Source organism: Cydia amplana, chromosome 1 (assembly GCF_948474715.1).
Source record: "Cydia amplana chromosome 1, ilCydAmpl1.1, whole genome shotgun sequence".
NCBI classification, from domain to species: Eukaryota; Metazoa; Arthropoda; class Insecta; order Lepidoptera; family Tortricidae; genus Cydia; species Cydia amplana.
The window spans coordinates 1437338-1454665 of NC_086069.1; the positions used below are offsets into that span (position 1 = coordinate 1437338).

Consider the following 17328-nt stretch of genomic DNA (forward strand, 5'->3'; position numbering starts at 1 on the left):
AGGCCCGTCGGCAGATCCACCGACCGGTTTATATGTAAATACACGATGCATTATGGTTGTATTTGTTTGTATTTGTCTCTAAAGTCGTTGGTTACGTAACAGAACATCAGACACACATATCTATCAAAAGCAGCAGATGGACATAATCATACGTAATATTAGGTATACAGGCGACGTCAAAGATATGCTTACTTTTTTCGCCTTATTACAAAGGGTGCAAAAGTGTAACAAACATATTTTTGACGTCGACTACAACAAAATTATAGCCCCACACTTATTCAAAGTTTTTCTACGACGTTCCGAATAAATACATTTAGAATAAGTTTTTCCGATGTCCTTTTAGACGAATTTTAATTTGTTGTTTAATTAATTGCATGTAAAAATACGCAAGTAAGTATAATGGGTTAGCACGTTATTATTTCGCGGATTAGCAAAGTAATATTTTTTTTAAACCTTTGGACGCCAATGACCGATATATCCGCACCGTAGGTTCAACGCCAAAGACCGATTAATCGGTCATATATCACAGAGCAACATAGACCTACGTGCACATGCATAAAGTTCAATTTCAGTTTTGACACTTCGGTGACGTGGCGTCAGCGTGCCAGCTTAAATTGCGTTTGACACGGCGTCGAAAAGGTTAATTAATATATGTATATAGATTTTCGCAAAGTAACGCCTGATTCTATTAATTACCTACTTTTACTCAATAGGGTAGGTATTTGAATAGTAGTCAAATCAGTTTCTGTTTTCGAACTGTCAAAACGATTTTACTTCTATGAAATTTATATGAAACACTAGCATGTGACGTGACAATCAAATTACCTAATACTCTTTATAGTTTTATAAGGGTCTTAAAATATAAATTGTGTCCAAAAATAACTACTGTCTATGTTTTTCTATTAATCTTCTGGTGTTTTCATGCATGGTGTAAAATAATTTATTTTAAATATAGTCAAATACCCTATTATATTTATTTGATTCTCAGCTACCTTGTCCGCCTCGGCGAGTTGGACCTCGCCCGCGACGACGAGGGCGCGACTCCCGTGGACGTGCTCATCAAGACCCTCGTCAAGCACCAGGAGTACAGCCCCAAGTCCTTCACCAACGACATCGGCATCCTCGTTCTATCTCGCAACGTGCAGTTTACTGGTAAGACCCATAGTTAACCTTTTGGACGCCAATGACCGATATATCCGCACCGTAGGTTCAACACCAAAGACCGATTAATCGGTCACAGACCACAGAGCAACATAGACCTACGTGCACATGCATAAAGTTCAATTTCAGTTTTGACACTTCAATGACGTGGCGTCTGAGTGACAGCTTTTGTGTTTGACACGGCGTGGAAAAGGTTAAGGATAACTCACGCTAGAACAATCCGGACCGGGCTGAGGCAACCGTCAATTCAGATTTCTATAGAAAGCTCACGTGATCACCGATCATCCGTCATAGAAATCGTGTCGGAAGCTTCAGCCCGGACCCAGACCGTTGTAACGTGAGTCATCCTTTAATTATATTTCGTCACTTCATTTTTCAGATATAATTATATATTAACCATGTAGTTCCCCTATTGTACAGGTAGCATCGCACACATTTAAGAGTAACTATTTTGATTAAAACTGTCAAAGCAACTTCCGCCCACATCCGGTTACCGCTCACCGGCATGCCGCTCTTCTTTCTTTATTTGTGCGTGGTAGCGTCCACACGTCGGTCTCGTTGCCGAAATATTCGGCACAAGACCACATTGCTTTTTGATAACGATCTTCGTTTCGTACTATGGTGTTAGCTGTGAGATTACATTTTATTCGTTGTGCAATATAAAAAATATTTGTTATTAAAATAGTTGGACAATCCTTCAACTTGAAGGACATACATAAATCCTGGGGTTTAGTCGAGAACTAACACGAAGGAATAAATCATCCTGGGGGTTGGTCGTGAACCAACACGAAGGAAAGTCTGTTCGTATTTCGAACACCGATTTCGCCTGGGAGTTGGTCGTGAACCAACACGAAGGCATAAGATCGCACAACGAAACAGAGGGCCTAGATATTCATATTGGCGCATTTTTCATAGTAGGTACCCATGGTACCATGGTTGCAATAAAGAATTACGAATTATATTATGTGAAAAATGTATTGTCTTTAAAATGGTAATTAGGTTTTATTATAGAGCCGAGGGAGGCTTTCTTTTTACTTGGTTTTAGATGGCCCAACATATAAAAATATATTTGAATTTCTAATATCCAATTATGTTTGACATAATAAATTTTACTCACACCTAACCCATAGAACGGTATTTAAAAAATAGTATAAACCCTAATGCGCCCAGAGGTCTAATGTGAATCAACAATAAAGACTATCTCACACATTTTATAATTAACACAGTAGTACATTGCTTTTATACTACCAACATAAATAATATTAATACAGGAGGTAGTTATAACTTGTCTCTAAAAGTGGGAATTGCTAGATGTACCTACATCACGTCACATTATTACTTTAAAGTAATTGACATACAATTTGCAATTAAACAAATGAAGTGGTGCGCTGACAGTGGTGCATACATTTTGGTGACGATGAAACTTTAACAACTTCGGTTTACTCTTATATTAAACTGCATAAAAACGAGTCAACCAAATGAGTACATAAAAATATATTTATAATGTCAAGATCGCTTATAGGCGAAGTCAGTAAATAAGTGTTACTTATTGTCTGATTGACATATTGTTTTAAAGTGAAATAAAATGATTTATTAATTTGAGTCGTCCAACTATAAGGAGTACACCTAATTCAATTGAATTAGAGGAACATGAGTTTATTCATCATAATTTATCTAATAAACCCACTTGAACAATTTGTGAGTACTGAATACGAAACACTTTTTACGCCTTTTTCATTATTAATACATCAGTTCATGTCGAAGCTGACAAAGTGTCAAGCGTCATTTAGAGTACCATGACCATCCATCTGAGAATAATAATAAAAGCGGTTTTCTGTACATTTTGGCGAGTTGCACTTATGAAGATATTTGTTCACATATGTCACAGATATTTATTGTTTTAAATAATGGGTAACTAGGTACCTATTTAACTAGGTAACCTATTCATATATAATATTAAATTTTTCAAAACGATTAGCCTTTAAAGGATTACCCTCAGATTATGCCATTAAAAATATAAATAATTAAGTAGGTAATAGAAACCGTAAAACATAAACAAATGAATGTATGGTATGGTTCAAGTTTCATGTGTCGGTCGCGGTACCCCTCCAGCCATTGTCAATACGATGTTGGCAATACGATGGTACCTACTATGCAATACGCTTTTGCCAAGTTTAAAATACAGTAGGTACCTACCTACATATCATAAATGTATTATCCGTAGTTGGTGGGACCCACCACTTATACTTCTTTTGCTATCTAACCATACCACTATGTCATTAATACAGCATATGTTATTAATATAGCACATTCATAATATATGTCATGGCGTCAAGATGAAATCACTAAACATATTATTTGTTCTCTAAACTCACAATACAACCACAGTAGCAATACAGCAAATACAATATTTTTATTAGGCCAACAATATTTTATTTAATTAATATAATAATAAATAATAATATATAATTATTTCATAAAAAAAAAATTACGTCTAACGGTAACAGCAACGTTCCCGACAGAGCGAATATTTGGATAAAAATAAAAGGCATAAGTTTGAGTGTTGTTGCTTACTGCCTGAAATTCTGCGGATTGCTATCGTGGTTGATTGCTGTAAATAGGTACCTGTTTAGTTCGCGCTGCGGGAATAGAAGCTGCAACACCGATATCTATGCAAATATGGCCATTCATTCCTTGTTGTCAATAATATTATAACATGATAAACAGAGGTTCATCCCCTATAATATATCTTTATTCAAATGTAAAGACTCGTCACATGGAGTTATGTACAAATTACAAATGATGTTTGTTGAGTAGGTACGCTGACTATACCTACTCGGGTTTTAACTGGTTATTAGGTAAGTAATATGCACAATTGCACATTCAGTAGCTCGAACAGTATACATTAAGTTTATAAAATTGAATCATACATATACTTATTCTGGTGCCATTAATGGACCTTGGCCCTTGGATCATCTTTTATATGTATGTAATATGAGCGCAATAATAACCATTCGAGTTTGAGCAAATTATTTGAAAGATTACTACGAAAGTTGAGTAGCAGTAGTCTTATAAATGATTTTTGTTTAATATACCTTTTGGTAATGCTACACATGTGATAGCGCATGATTGAACCGAAAGCATAATTATGCACGTTCATATAGGTATTTGTTATAGATCGCAAACATGATGGATTTTGAAATTTGGTTAAAATAAAATTTATATTTTTTTTTCTTGGATAGATCCAGAGGACCTAACGATATTAGACACGTTATATATGTAAGAAAAAAAAAAAAAACTTAGTTTGAAGTTGACAGTCTTGAAACGCGCTAGGCCGCGTGAGTCTTTAGAATGTCTGTTGTGTCACAATTTGTTCAGCAGGAGCTGCTATAAGTTGACATGCGTGTGCATAACTAAATTTTCTCAGTGTCGCTGTCTGCTCAGACATCACACGGCCAACGCGTCAAGACGCGGGGAACGATATCACAGCCACAGCGTATCCCGCCCTGCATGGAGGTAACGCTGGGTTGTATGGTTGTATCGTTAGCCTAAATTACGTTATGACTCTTAGACGAGCCTGTTTTTGATATCAAGTAGTACCGCTCGGAGCCTCTAATTCCACATCGCGGACAAGGACCGCTAGCGAACTTTAAAACCTTTTTTCACAAAAGGACATTTTAAGAGTTTATAACACCTTTTCAAATCAAATTAAATTAAATGTAAAGTTGACCACAAATTATTAGTAGAATTCTTATCAATTACCTACGTTTTATCAACAAATTGAAACGGGATTATTAGGATTTGTTCTAACATCGTAATGTGTTCAAAAAATTTAACCTAGCTATACCTAATATGGACCTTTGTTGAACCTGCATCACTAAACTTCCTTTGTGCTTTTTAACAATGCTTTATGACTCAATTTGCACAGTAAACTTGTGTATAATGTACACATATTATGTCCTGAACTTGGTGTGCAGTACACGGCGTTCGATATTATAGTAATAGATAAATATTTAGATTATAACTTGGGTACTTGATTGCCTAAAAAGTTAAAAACACAACCCGTTAATACAGTTGTTTGCTAAAGCATTGATTTAATTTTGGTTCAGTTTAGTTTCTCGTGCTTCTGGATTCCTTTAGGATAGCAGTAAATAAATCAGAAAAGGTAGTATTATGGCTTTTCATGAAAAAGGATCATCAGATCGTATTATTTTAACTTAAAGTTAAACGACTACTAAAATACGGTTTTAAATCATATAACTTACTTGGTATATGTGGTATATTTGGGACACTAATTGTAAGTTAAAAACATAACATCCAAAATGGGTACAACATAATAAAATAAATCCCAAGAATAAAAAATAAAATTAAAAAAAAGTCAATATTCTACACGCACGGCGATTAATTTACAAACGAATGTTTTGAAATATTGAACTTTAATAGGCATAAATTATCTCATACCAATGACACTATTTATGAGTACCTAGCAGCCTAATATATTGCGTACACTTGGGCCAAATAAGAATTGGCGTTCCGGTTTAGCACCACGGTTAACAAACACATTCCACCTGAATGACTCGTTTTAATAAATAATAAATAAATAACCTTTGTTATAAATAAAATAAAACTTGGACCTGTTTTTAAATGTTTCACTATACTTTTAATAATATATTTCTAATGCCAGTGCGTTGTGTACGTAACGAACAGTATTTAAAAATACTGCGTTCAGTGGAATATAAACTGAGGAAAAATAAATTCATTCGGGACGCCCCGGCGCCCATGCTATAGTCAGGAGGAATCTCCTAACTTAGAGAAAAAAAAAAGATAAAAGAAAAAGACAACCAACACTTTTATCTTTTTTCAACCAAAACTTATATCTCTAAACATCTACATGGTTAATATATAATTATATCTGAAAAATGAAGTGACGAAATATAATTGATGATCAAACGAACTTCTTGAAGTGAAGTTCGATCGAAATTATATGAGTCACTTCATTTGAAGATATAATTAACTATTAAAAGAAACTTACCTAAGGGAAGTTCAATAGTAATTATACGAGCTTGTTCTTCCGAGAGATTATTATAACTTGTAGTAGTGTTCTGGTACGGCCGTTGTCACAATATTTAGAGAATCCGTTAAAAAACGAATTTTTTGTAGGCGCCTACGTAAATTGAATAGCAAACTTTTTCTCCCCCCCAACCCGCACCAGCCGCCGCCCGCTTCATCGATACGTCACCTCGTCATTCAGTTCAAAGAATTAGTTAATCGGGTAACATATTTATTTTATTTATACATGGGGCTTTAATAAACGGGTTGGGTGGGACTATTCTGGTCTAATCTCTCGGAAGAACAAGCTCGTATAATTACTATTGAACTTCCCTTAGGTAAGTTTCTTTTAATAGTTAATTATACTTCACTTGTTCTTCCGAGAGATTATTATAACTTGTAGATGTTCAGAGTGTTAAATAAAATAAATTATACAAGAAATCAAATTTGATTTATTTGTAACATATGACAATTTAGAGAAATCATTCAATCATTCACTCGATCTGAGACAAAATTGATCTAGCAAAACTTTCCTCAACCTGAGTATCGTCAATGACAGGCCTGTTGTAAAACATTCCAAATACTTTAGATGTGCCGCTCCATCCAGCTGTTTTTCGAATTAATTGAAGGTTTACTCCAAACCTTTGTGCAGCTGAAGTGGAAGCATGTCGGGTGCTATAAGCGTTAAAGATTGTGGTGTTTATTCCACACTCTTTAAGCATTAGCTTCACCCACCGACTGAGTGTCTGTGACGATACTCGGGAGTGTGGTTTTTTGAGACCTATGAACAGTTCATCAACATTGTTGTTGTTTCGTAATGCTTGTGTACGATCTAAATAAACTGTTAAAGTTTTGGCTGGACATATCTCTGGACGTTCCAAAAAGAATGGTAAAACCAAAATAGGCTGAGTTCTATTTAACCCCGAGGTTTTTATAAAATCAGGAATTTTTATGCATATTTTGGTATCGGTCTTTTCAATATTGCAGACTTTTATAATTGAAAGAGTTTGCAAACGATGTGCAGTTACCAACGCGAGTAATGTAATCAACTTTTTTGATAACATCTCTAGTGATATAAGATCATTATTTAAATTACTTAAATAATTGAGTACAACTGAAGTGTCCCAAGTTGAATTATACCTCGGTACAGAAGGGACTCGCCTATAAACGCCTTTTAAGAATCTTGATACTAAATCGTGATTAACTTCATCACCTAATAACAAAACTAAAGCTGATTTATACGTATTTATTGTACCATATTTGGCACCGCGATTGTAAATCGATGATAAAAACTTTAAAATAATTGACGTTGATGCACTATAATAATCGTGATTATTTTGATTACAAAAGTTTAGCCATTCTTTCATACAACACTGATATTGTTTTAATGTGTTTTGAGATATCGAATCTATTAATATATCTAATGCTTCTGTAGGAGCTCCTCTTCTTACGAACGCTTCCCGCATAAAATTCCTGCCATCAAAGACAGTGTTCTGTGAAGCGGATGCGTGATTCTGGAAGGAGACGATAATAATCTTGGATTAGCATCCAGAATCACAAGTTCTGATATCAATAAACGATTGTACAAAGGAAACCATGGTTGATTAGGCCAGTTGGGTACGACAACAATCCCTTTAGCTTTGTCTGAAACAATTTTAGACAAAACTTTTAGAATCAAACAAAACGGAGGAAAAGCATAAAATAAATAACCTTTCCAGCTCAATGTAAATGCATCAGTTGCAGCTGAATTTGGGTCCCCGTGCCATGATACATAATTTTCACATTTATGATTTAAACGGCTGGCAAACAAATCAATTTCTGGTATAGCGAGTTTTCTTTTAATCATCTCATAAGCGTAATCACTGAGCTGCCATTCAGTATCATCATTTAACCGTCTAGATTCAAAATCGGCTACATTATTATCAGCTGATGTAATATATGAAGCAATCACGAAGTTACTTCTAGCTTCACACCAATCCCATATATCTCTAGCTACTTTGTTTAAATGGGGATACTGAATGCCGCCCATTCTGTTTACATAAGCAATAGCAGTTTTATTATCGATTCTCAAAAGTATTTGGGAATTATAATAATCTTTTCCAAAGATCTTCAAAGCAAAGTAAGCTGCGATAAGTTCTAACTCATTTATATGTTTATTAGCTTCATCATGAGACCAAAATCCGTTTGCGGTTTTATTGTTACAAGCCGCACCCCAGCCGCTCCGAGAGGAATCTGAATAAATTTCAATAGCGTATTTTTGATCTCTTATTAAGCTGATTGAAGTATCAATATGATCTAACCACCATTTAAAATCATTTTGTAAATATTTAGGAATGTTAAATGGTTTATCATAATCTTCATTTCCTTTTAACTGTAAGTATTTAACGCGTTCAAACAACTTTGTATGAGCCAAGCCATAAGTTACTGCTGGGCAAGCTGAGCCAAGTAACCCTATCACTCTAGCAAACTCTCTTACAGTGCAACGTGTCATGTCTTTTAGCTTTAAAAGTTCGGATTTTATCGAAGAGCGCTTGTTGTCTGGAAGAACAATAGACAGATCTTTCGAATTTAAAATAAAACCCAGAAATTTACTTGTCATTTGAGGTATCAGTTGACTTTTTTCATAATTAACAGTAAATCCTAATGATTCGAATAGAGTTAATGTGTCTGACAAATTTTCTTTACATTTTCTGTAAGTGTCGGCCAATAACAAAGTGTCGTCTAAATAAATAACAGACAAATGACCTTGTCTTCTTAAGTGTTGCATCACCGGCTTCATTAATTTCGTGAAAACATAAGGAGCTACATTAAGTCCGAACGGTAGCACTGTAAATTCGAATAATTTTGACTTGTATTGAAACCGAAGAAATTTCCTATAATTTTTATCAATACTGATAGCATAATAAGCATCTTTTAAATCAACACAACACATAAAACAATTTTTTGATAATAATTTTATTGCCGTTCTAAGATCTTCTAACTTAAAATGAGCTGTGTCAATAAATTTATTTAATTCTTTTAAGTTAAGTATCATTCGTTTGTCGCCATTTGGCTTGCTTAGCAAGAAAATTCTAGATACAAATTGATTTTTACAAGGTAAACATTCATTTATTACCCCTTTAAAAATCAGTTCTCGAATTTCCTTTAAAAAACACTTATCCTCGTCGGCATTATGAGGAAGAGTAATAAGAGGTTCATTTTGATGTACCTTTCGAGAAAAGGGTATTTTGAAACCTCTAACCCAAGACAAAATAACTTCATCAGTGGTTATTTGTTGCCACTGAGCATAAAAATACTGCAATTTTCCCGCAGACTGCATTACCTGAGAATGAGCTAATATCTCTTGGTCGATGTCGACGACGGGTGCCTGGGGTTCCGGTTGTACTGTCTCCGGGCTGGAGCAGCTGCTGACTGGCGACGGTCCCGATAGCCACCCGTCGTCATCGCTTGATACGCTGTGCGACGCGACGGGCCCCTCCAGTTTAAAGAGTTTGATGCAGTCCTGTGTGTGCTAGGCCCAGCTGTGCTGTCATTTGAACGCTGAGCCGACTTTGCAGGCTTATTTTTTATGTCCGATGCGGATCTAGAACAGGCTTTTATAGCCTTTAATGTCTCTGAAAGACTTTCGCCAAATAAAAGCTTGTCTCGTGTGAGGTCCTTTACCGCATCCTTAGTATTTTTGTTAAGTCCATGAGTTAACAAGGATCTTCGTGTTATAGTGTCCAAATAATGTAAATCGCATAATATTTGTCCTGCTTCACCTAAATGTTTAACAATCAATTCGCGAGACTGTTTGTCTGGTATTTTAAAAGCGGCATCTAGCGCTCGACCTAAGCAAGTAATACCGGATCCAAGTTGAGACTGCTTTATGACTAATTTTTCATCCCGCTTTACTGAAGAATCTATAACAGCTGCCTTTATTTCTTCATTAAGCTTTGGAGCCTCCAAAAAAGTACAATTAGCTGGAGGTACGTACTTTTTTAATAAATCCGAGCGGAGTTCTTTTTTCAAACCCTTTGAAAGGATGTGAGTCCATCTAACGGCGAGATGAGCATGAATATCATCGCTGTATTCCTTATTTTGCGTTGGATCCTCGCCCAAAAGTGTAAATACGTCGTCTGTTTCGTCTTCATATTGTAATTCGTTGGCAACTGAAATTGAAAAATAAAATATATATTATGAGGGTAGACCTTATATCATTGCGTGAGACATGCAGTCGACACTTGCAACGGAATCTAGGTCATTTGGCTTTTTACCCTTTTAGTACGATCATTTTTTGTACAATTTTAAGTTTTATGCATAGTTGCGTATACCATTCAGGTAGTACTTGCAACTGGCAGATTTTTTTAGTTGCGTATGCCATCCAGGCGATACTTGCAACTACGTAACGGGCTGCTTGTTGCGTAAGCCATCCAGACAATACTTGCAACAAGGATAATATACGAAATATGAACTTACCGTTAATATTTGATGATCAAACGAACTTCTTGAAGTGAAGTTCGATCGAAATTATATGAGTCACTTCATTTGAAGATATAATTATATATTAACCATGTAGTTCCCCTATTGTACAGGTAGCATCGCACACATTTAAGAGTAACTATTTTGATTAAAACTGTCAAAGCAACTTCCGCCCACATCCGGTTACCGCTCACCGGCATGCCGCTCTTCATTATTTTTAGAGAAGGCAGAAACCAAAACTTATATCAGGGTTCTAGGGCGGGAGGGACCTTATATTATATCTTCAAATGAAGTGACTCATATAATTTCGATCGAACTTCACTTCAAGAAGTTCGTTTGATCATCAATTATATTTCGTCACTTCATTTTTCAGATATAATTATATATTAACCATGTAGATGTTTAGAGATATAAGTTTTGGTTGAAAAAAGATAAAAGTGTTGGTTGTCTTTTTCTTTTATCTTTATTTTTTTTTTTTTGTCTAAGTTAGGAGATTCCTCCTGACTATCGCATGGGCGCCGGGGCGTCCCGAATGAATTTATTTTTCCTCAGTTTATATTCCACTGAACGCAGTATTTTTAAATACTGTTCGTTACGTACACAACGCACTGGCATTAGAAATATATTATTAAAAGTATAGTAAAAAACATTTAAAAACAGATCCAAGGTTTATTTTATTTATAACAAAGGTTATTTATTTATTATTTATTAAAACGAGTAATTCAGGTGGAATGTGTTTGTTAACCGTGGTGCTAAACCGGAACGCCAATTCTTATTTGGCCCAAGTGTACTGAATATATTAGGCTGCTAGGTACTCATAAATAGTGTCATTGGTATGAGATAATTTATGCCTATTAAAGTTCAATATTTCAAAACATTCGTTTGTAAAATAATCGTTAATTAATTAGTTTAAAATTAATAATGCGACTCCACAGTCAAACAAATGTAGTTTTGTGGAGCTTTGTCCTTAACAAAAAAGTTGTAACTTTTGTGTAATAAATAACTAAAATAAATAAAAAATAAATAAAAATCGCCGTGCGTGTAGAATATTGACTTTTTTTTTTTTTTTTTATTCTTTATTCTTGGGATTTATTTTATTATGTTGTACCCATTTTGGATGTTATGTTTTTAACTTACAATTAGTGTCCCAAATATACCACATATGTCACCAAGTAAGTTATATGATTTAAAACCGTATTTTAGTAGTCGTTTAACTTTAAGTTAAAATAATACGATCTGATGATCCTTTTTCATGAAGCCATGATACTACCTTTTCTGATTTATTTACTGCTATCCTAAAGGAATCCAGAAGCACGAGAAACTAAACTGAACCAAAATTAGCAAACAACTGTATTAACGGGTTGTGTTTTTAACTTTTTAGGCAATCAAGTACCCAAGTTATTATCTAAATATTTATCTATTACTATAATATCGAACGCCGTGTACTGCACACCAAGTTCAGGACATAATATGTGTACATTATACACAAGTTTACTGTGCAAATTGAGTCATAAAGCATTGTTAAAAAGCACAAAGGAAGTTTAGTGATGCAGGTTCAACAAAGGTCCATATTAGGTATAGCTAGGTTAAATTTTTTGAACACATTACGATGTTAGAACAAATCCTAATAATCCCGTTTCAATTTGTTGATAAAACGTAGGTAATTGATAAGAATTCTACTAATAATTTGTGGTCAACTTTACATTTAATTTAATTTGATTTGAAAAGGTGTTATAAACTCTTAAAATGTCCTTTTGTGAAAAAAGGTTTTAAAGTTCGCTAGCGGTCCTTGTCCGCGATGTGGAATTAGAGGCTGCGAGCGGTACTACTTGATATCAAAAACAGGCTCGTCTAAGAGTCATAACGTAATTTAGGCTAACGATACAACCATACAACCCAGCGTTACCTCCATGCAGGACGGGATACGCTGTGGCTGTGATATCGTTCCCCGCGTCTTGACGCGTCGGCCGTGTGACGTTTGAGCAGACAGCGACACTGAGAAAATTTAGTTATGCACACGCATGTCAACTTATAGCAGCTCCTGCTGAACAAATTGTGACACAACGGACATTCTAAAGACTCACGCGGCCTAGCGCGTTTCAAGACTGTCAACTTCAAACTAAGTTTTTTTTTTTTTTTTTTTTTTACATATATAACGTGTCTAATATCGTTAGGTCCTCTGGATCTATCCAAGAAAAAAAATATATAAATTTTATTTTAACCAAATTTCAAAATCCATCATGTTTGCGATCTATAACAAATACCGATATGAACGTGCATAATTATGCTTTCGGTTCAATCATGCGCTATCACATGTGTAGCATTACCAAAAGGTATAACTATACTACAGGTAAGACTATACTGCTACTCAACTTTCGTAGTAATCTTTCAAATAATTTGCTCAAACTCGAATGGTTATTATTGCGCTCATATTACATACATATAAAAGATGATCCAAGGGCCAAGGTCCATTAATGGCACCAGAATAAGTATATGTATGATCCAATTTTATAAACTTAATGTATACTGTTTGAGTTACTGAATGTGCAATTGTGCATAGTACTTACCTAATAACCAGTTAAAACCCGAGTAGGTAAAGTCAGCGTACCTACTCAACAAACATCATTTGTAATTAGCTTACTGTACATTTGTACATAACTCCATGTGACGAGTCTTTACATTTGAATAAAGATATATTATAGGGGATGAACCTCTGTTTATCATTTTATAATATTATTGACAACAAGGAATGAATGGCCATATTTGCATAGATATCGGTGTTGCAACTGTTGCAGCTTCTATTCCCGCAGCGCGAACTAAACAGGTACCTATTTACAGCAATCAACTACGAGAGCAATCCGCAGAATTTGAGGTAAGTAATAAGCAACAAAACTCAAACTTATGCCTTCTATTTTTATCCAAATATTCGCTCTGTCGGAAATAAAATATTGTTGGCATAATAAAAATATTGTATTTGCTGTATTGCTACTGTGGTTGTATTGTGAGTTTAGAAAACAAATATGTTTAGTGATTTCATCTTGACGCCATGACATATATTATGAATGTGCTATATTAATAACATATGCTGTATTAATGACATAGTGATATGGTTAGATAGCAAAAGAAGTATAAGTGGTGGGTCCCACCAACTACGGATAATACATTTATGATATGAAGGTAGGTACCTACATATATTTTAAACTTGGCAAAAGCGTATTGCATAGTAGGTACCATCGTATTGTCAGCATTGTATTGACAATGGCTGGAGGGGTACCGTGACCGACACATGAAACTTATTGAACCATACCATACATTCATTTGTTTATGTTTTACGGTTTCTATTACCTATTTAATTATTTATATTTTTAAGGGCATACTCTGAGGGTAATCCTTTAAAGGATAATCGTTTTGAAAAATGGAATATTATAATATGAATAGGTTACCTAATTAGGTACCTAGTTAGTTTTTATTATTATTCTCAGATGGATGGTCATGGTACCTACTCTAAATGACGCTTGACACTTTGTCAGCTTCGACATGAACTGATGTATTAATGATGAAAAAGGCGTAAAAAGTGTTTCGTATTCAGTACTCACAAATTGTTCAAGTGGGTTTATTAGATAAATTATGATGAATAAACTCATGTTCCTCTAATTCAATTGAATTAGGTGTACTCCTTATAGTTGGATGACTCAAATGAATAAATCATTTTATTTCACTTTAAAACAATATCTCAATCAGACAATAAGTAATACTTATTTACTGACTTCGCCTATAAGCGATCTTGACATTATAAATATATTTTTATGTACTCATTTGGTTGACTCTTTTTTATGCAGTTTAATGTAAGAGTAAACCATGGACCTAGAATATTACGGACGGACTGTCACCTAAGACAAACTGTGACATTGCAATGGCGGACGGTTTGAATGTGTGCGTGTAGACGAGTGTTACCATGTAACACAAATTCTCCCCTAATGGTGAAACAATTATTTTTAATATCGTCCTTGTTTTCAAATAAAAAAATTAGGACAGTTTTACGTTAGACAATAAAAAAGGTGTGTACGTATCTGATTTTATAGGTCTTGAAAATGTGCAATATTGCACAATTACTTTGTGCAAACATTATTTTCAATACCTAATGATATTTAGCATCGTAATGAAATCAGTTCGTCATGTTTTTTAAATTTATACATTTAACTTGAAACATACATATCTGGTTTTCTTCAACAAAAAAATTATAATACATAACAAACAAACGTTAACTATCAAACATGCATGTAAGCGTCTAATCTCCTTAGTATCGGGAAATTACCATACCGACCTAGTTTGAAATGCACAATCAATAATTTAACCATTTACCTAAATGATCTCTTAATACATAATGATTTAATAAGAAGGGTATCAATTACCCTACTTTCGGGAAATTACCCTATTCATGTTACTGGTCACACTCCTGTTTTGCAGTTTGATAATTTATAAACAACAAATTATCGTGATTTTACGTACTAATTGATAATCTTAAGTATGAAAAGTTATTCCGTGACTTTTTTTCTTTCGATCGGTACAATTCTAGCAGGATTTAACTACGCATGCCGGCATATTTTATATTTTTCTTCGACATGTTTACTTCAATGACGTTTCGATTCGTCTGACGGCAAACTGGTGGATGTGGGCAGTCAATGTGTGTGTGTCACGCGTAAATACTATGAAACTGGTGGATGTTGGAATCACAGTTGTGTTGTAAGCGAAACTCCGTCCGTAATATTATAGGTTCATGGAGTAAACCGAAGTTGTTAAAGTTTCATCGTCACCAAAATGTATGCACCACTGTCAGCGCACCACTTCATTTGTTTATTACTATAAAGTAATAATGTGACGTGATGTAGGTACATCTAGCAATTCCCACTTTTAGAGACAAGTTATAACTACCTCCTGTATTAATATTATTTATGTGGGTACATGTAAGCAATGTACTACTGTGTTAATTATAAAATATGTGAGATAGTCTTTATTGTTGATTCACATTAGACCTCTGGGCGCATTAGGGTTTCTGTTTATTATACTTTGTCAAATATATTTTTATATGTTAGGCCATCTAAAACCAAGTAAAAAGAAAGCCTCCCTCGGCTCTATAATAAAGCATATTTACCATTTTAAAGACAATACATTTTTCACATAACATAATTCGTAATTCTTTATTGCAACCATGGTACCATGGGTACCTACTATGAAAAATGCGCCAATATGAATATCTAGGCCCTCTGTTTCGTTGTGCGATCTTATGCCTTCGTGTTGGTTCACGACCAACCCCCAGGCGAAATCGGTGTTCGAAATATGAACAGACTTTCCTTTGTGTTGGTTCACGACCAACCCCCAGGCGAAATTGGTGTTCGAAATACGAACAGACTTTCCTTCGTGTTGGTTCACGACCAACCCCCAGGATGATTTATTCCTTCGTGTTAGTTCTCGACTAACCCCCAGGATTTATGTATGTCCTTCAAGTTGAAGGATTGCCCAACTATATTAATAACAAATATTTTTTATATTGCACAACGAATAAAATGTAATCTCACAGCTAACACCATAGTACGAAACGAAGATCGTTATTAAAAAAGCAATGTGGTCTTGTGTCGAATATTTCGGCAACTAGACCGACGACGTGTGAACGCTACCACGCACAAATAAAGAATGAAGAGCGGCATGCCGGTGAGCGGTAACCGGATGTGGGCGGAAGTTGCTTTGACAGTTTTAATCAAAATAGTTACTCTTAAATGTGTGCGATGCTACCTGTACAATAGGGGAACTACATGGTTAATATATAATTATATCTGAAAAATGAAGTGACGAAATATAATTTCGTTGTCAGGCTCTGATTCCGATGTGTCGGTAGAAATAATTCTTCTTCGACAACGCCTTTTTGGAGGAGAAGCACGATCAGGTGAAGAATCTGATCGAGATGGTGATCTTGTTCGCTTTAGATTTCGCATAAGATTTTCTAACTTTCGACGAATCGATGCCCTATCCATGATGAATGATGATGCGTGTGAACAACGGCGCACAAGAACAAAGAATGACGAGGTGACGTATCGATGAAGCGGGCGGCGGCTGGTGCGGGTTGGGGGGGAGAAAAAGTTTGCTATTCAATTTACGTAGGCGCCTACAAAAAATTCGTTTTTTAACGGATTCTCTAAATATTGTGACAACGGCCGTACCAGAACACTACTACAAGTTATAATAATCTCTCGGAAGAACAAGTGAAGTATAATATAAGGTCCCTCCCGCCCTAGAACCCTGATATAAGTTTTGGTTTCTGCCTTCTCTAAAAATAATGAAGAGCGGCATGCCGGTGAGCGGTAACCGGATGTGGGCGGAAGTTGCTTTGACAGTTTTAATCAAAATAGTTACTCTTAAATGTGTGCGATGCTACCTGTACAATAGGGGAACTACATGGTTAATATATAATTATATCTTCAAATGAAGTGACTCATATAATTTCGATCGAACTTCACTTCAAGAAGTTCGTTTGATCATCAAATATACTGGGTATTTTCAGCAAATCGATAATCATTGTGCCTATTTTGCATGAAAAATGAGGTAGCGCTACTCTAACCACCCTAGCTCCTCCACGAAACCTAGCATTCAAGTACAATTTAA

The 17328-nt window shown here is 35.1% G+C and overlaps 2 protein-coding genes across 2 annotated transcripts in view; both read left to right on the forward strand.

Moving 5' to 3' along the window:
- The window catches only part of LOC134654539 (ATP synthase subunit b, mitochondrial), a 135207-nt gene that overhangs the window by 14690 nt on the left and 103189 nt on the right, over positions 1–17328 (forward strand). The window lies entirely within an intron of this gene.
- The window catches only part of LOC134654349 (venom protease-like), a 30279-nt gene that overhangs the window by 11778 nt on the left and 1173 nt on the right, over positions 1–17328 (forward strand). Inside the window, exon 5 of the mRNA XM_063509841.1 lies at positions 989–1152. Within this exon, the coding sequence (XP_063365911.1) occupies positions 989–1152 (164 nt within the window). The remainder of the gene's footprint in view (positions 1–988; positions 1153–17328) is intronic.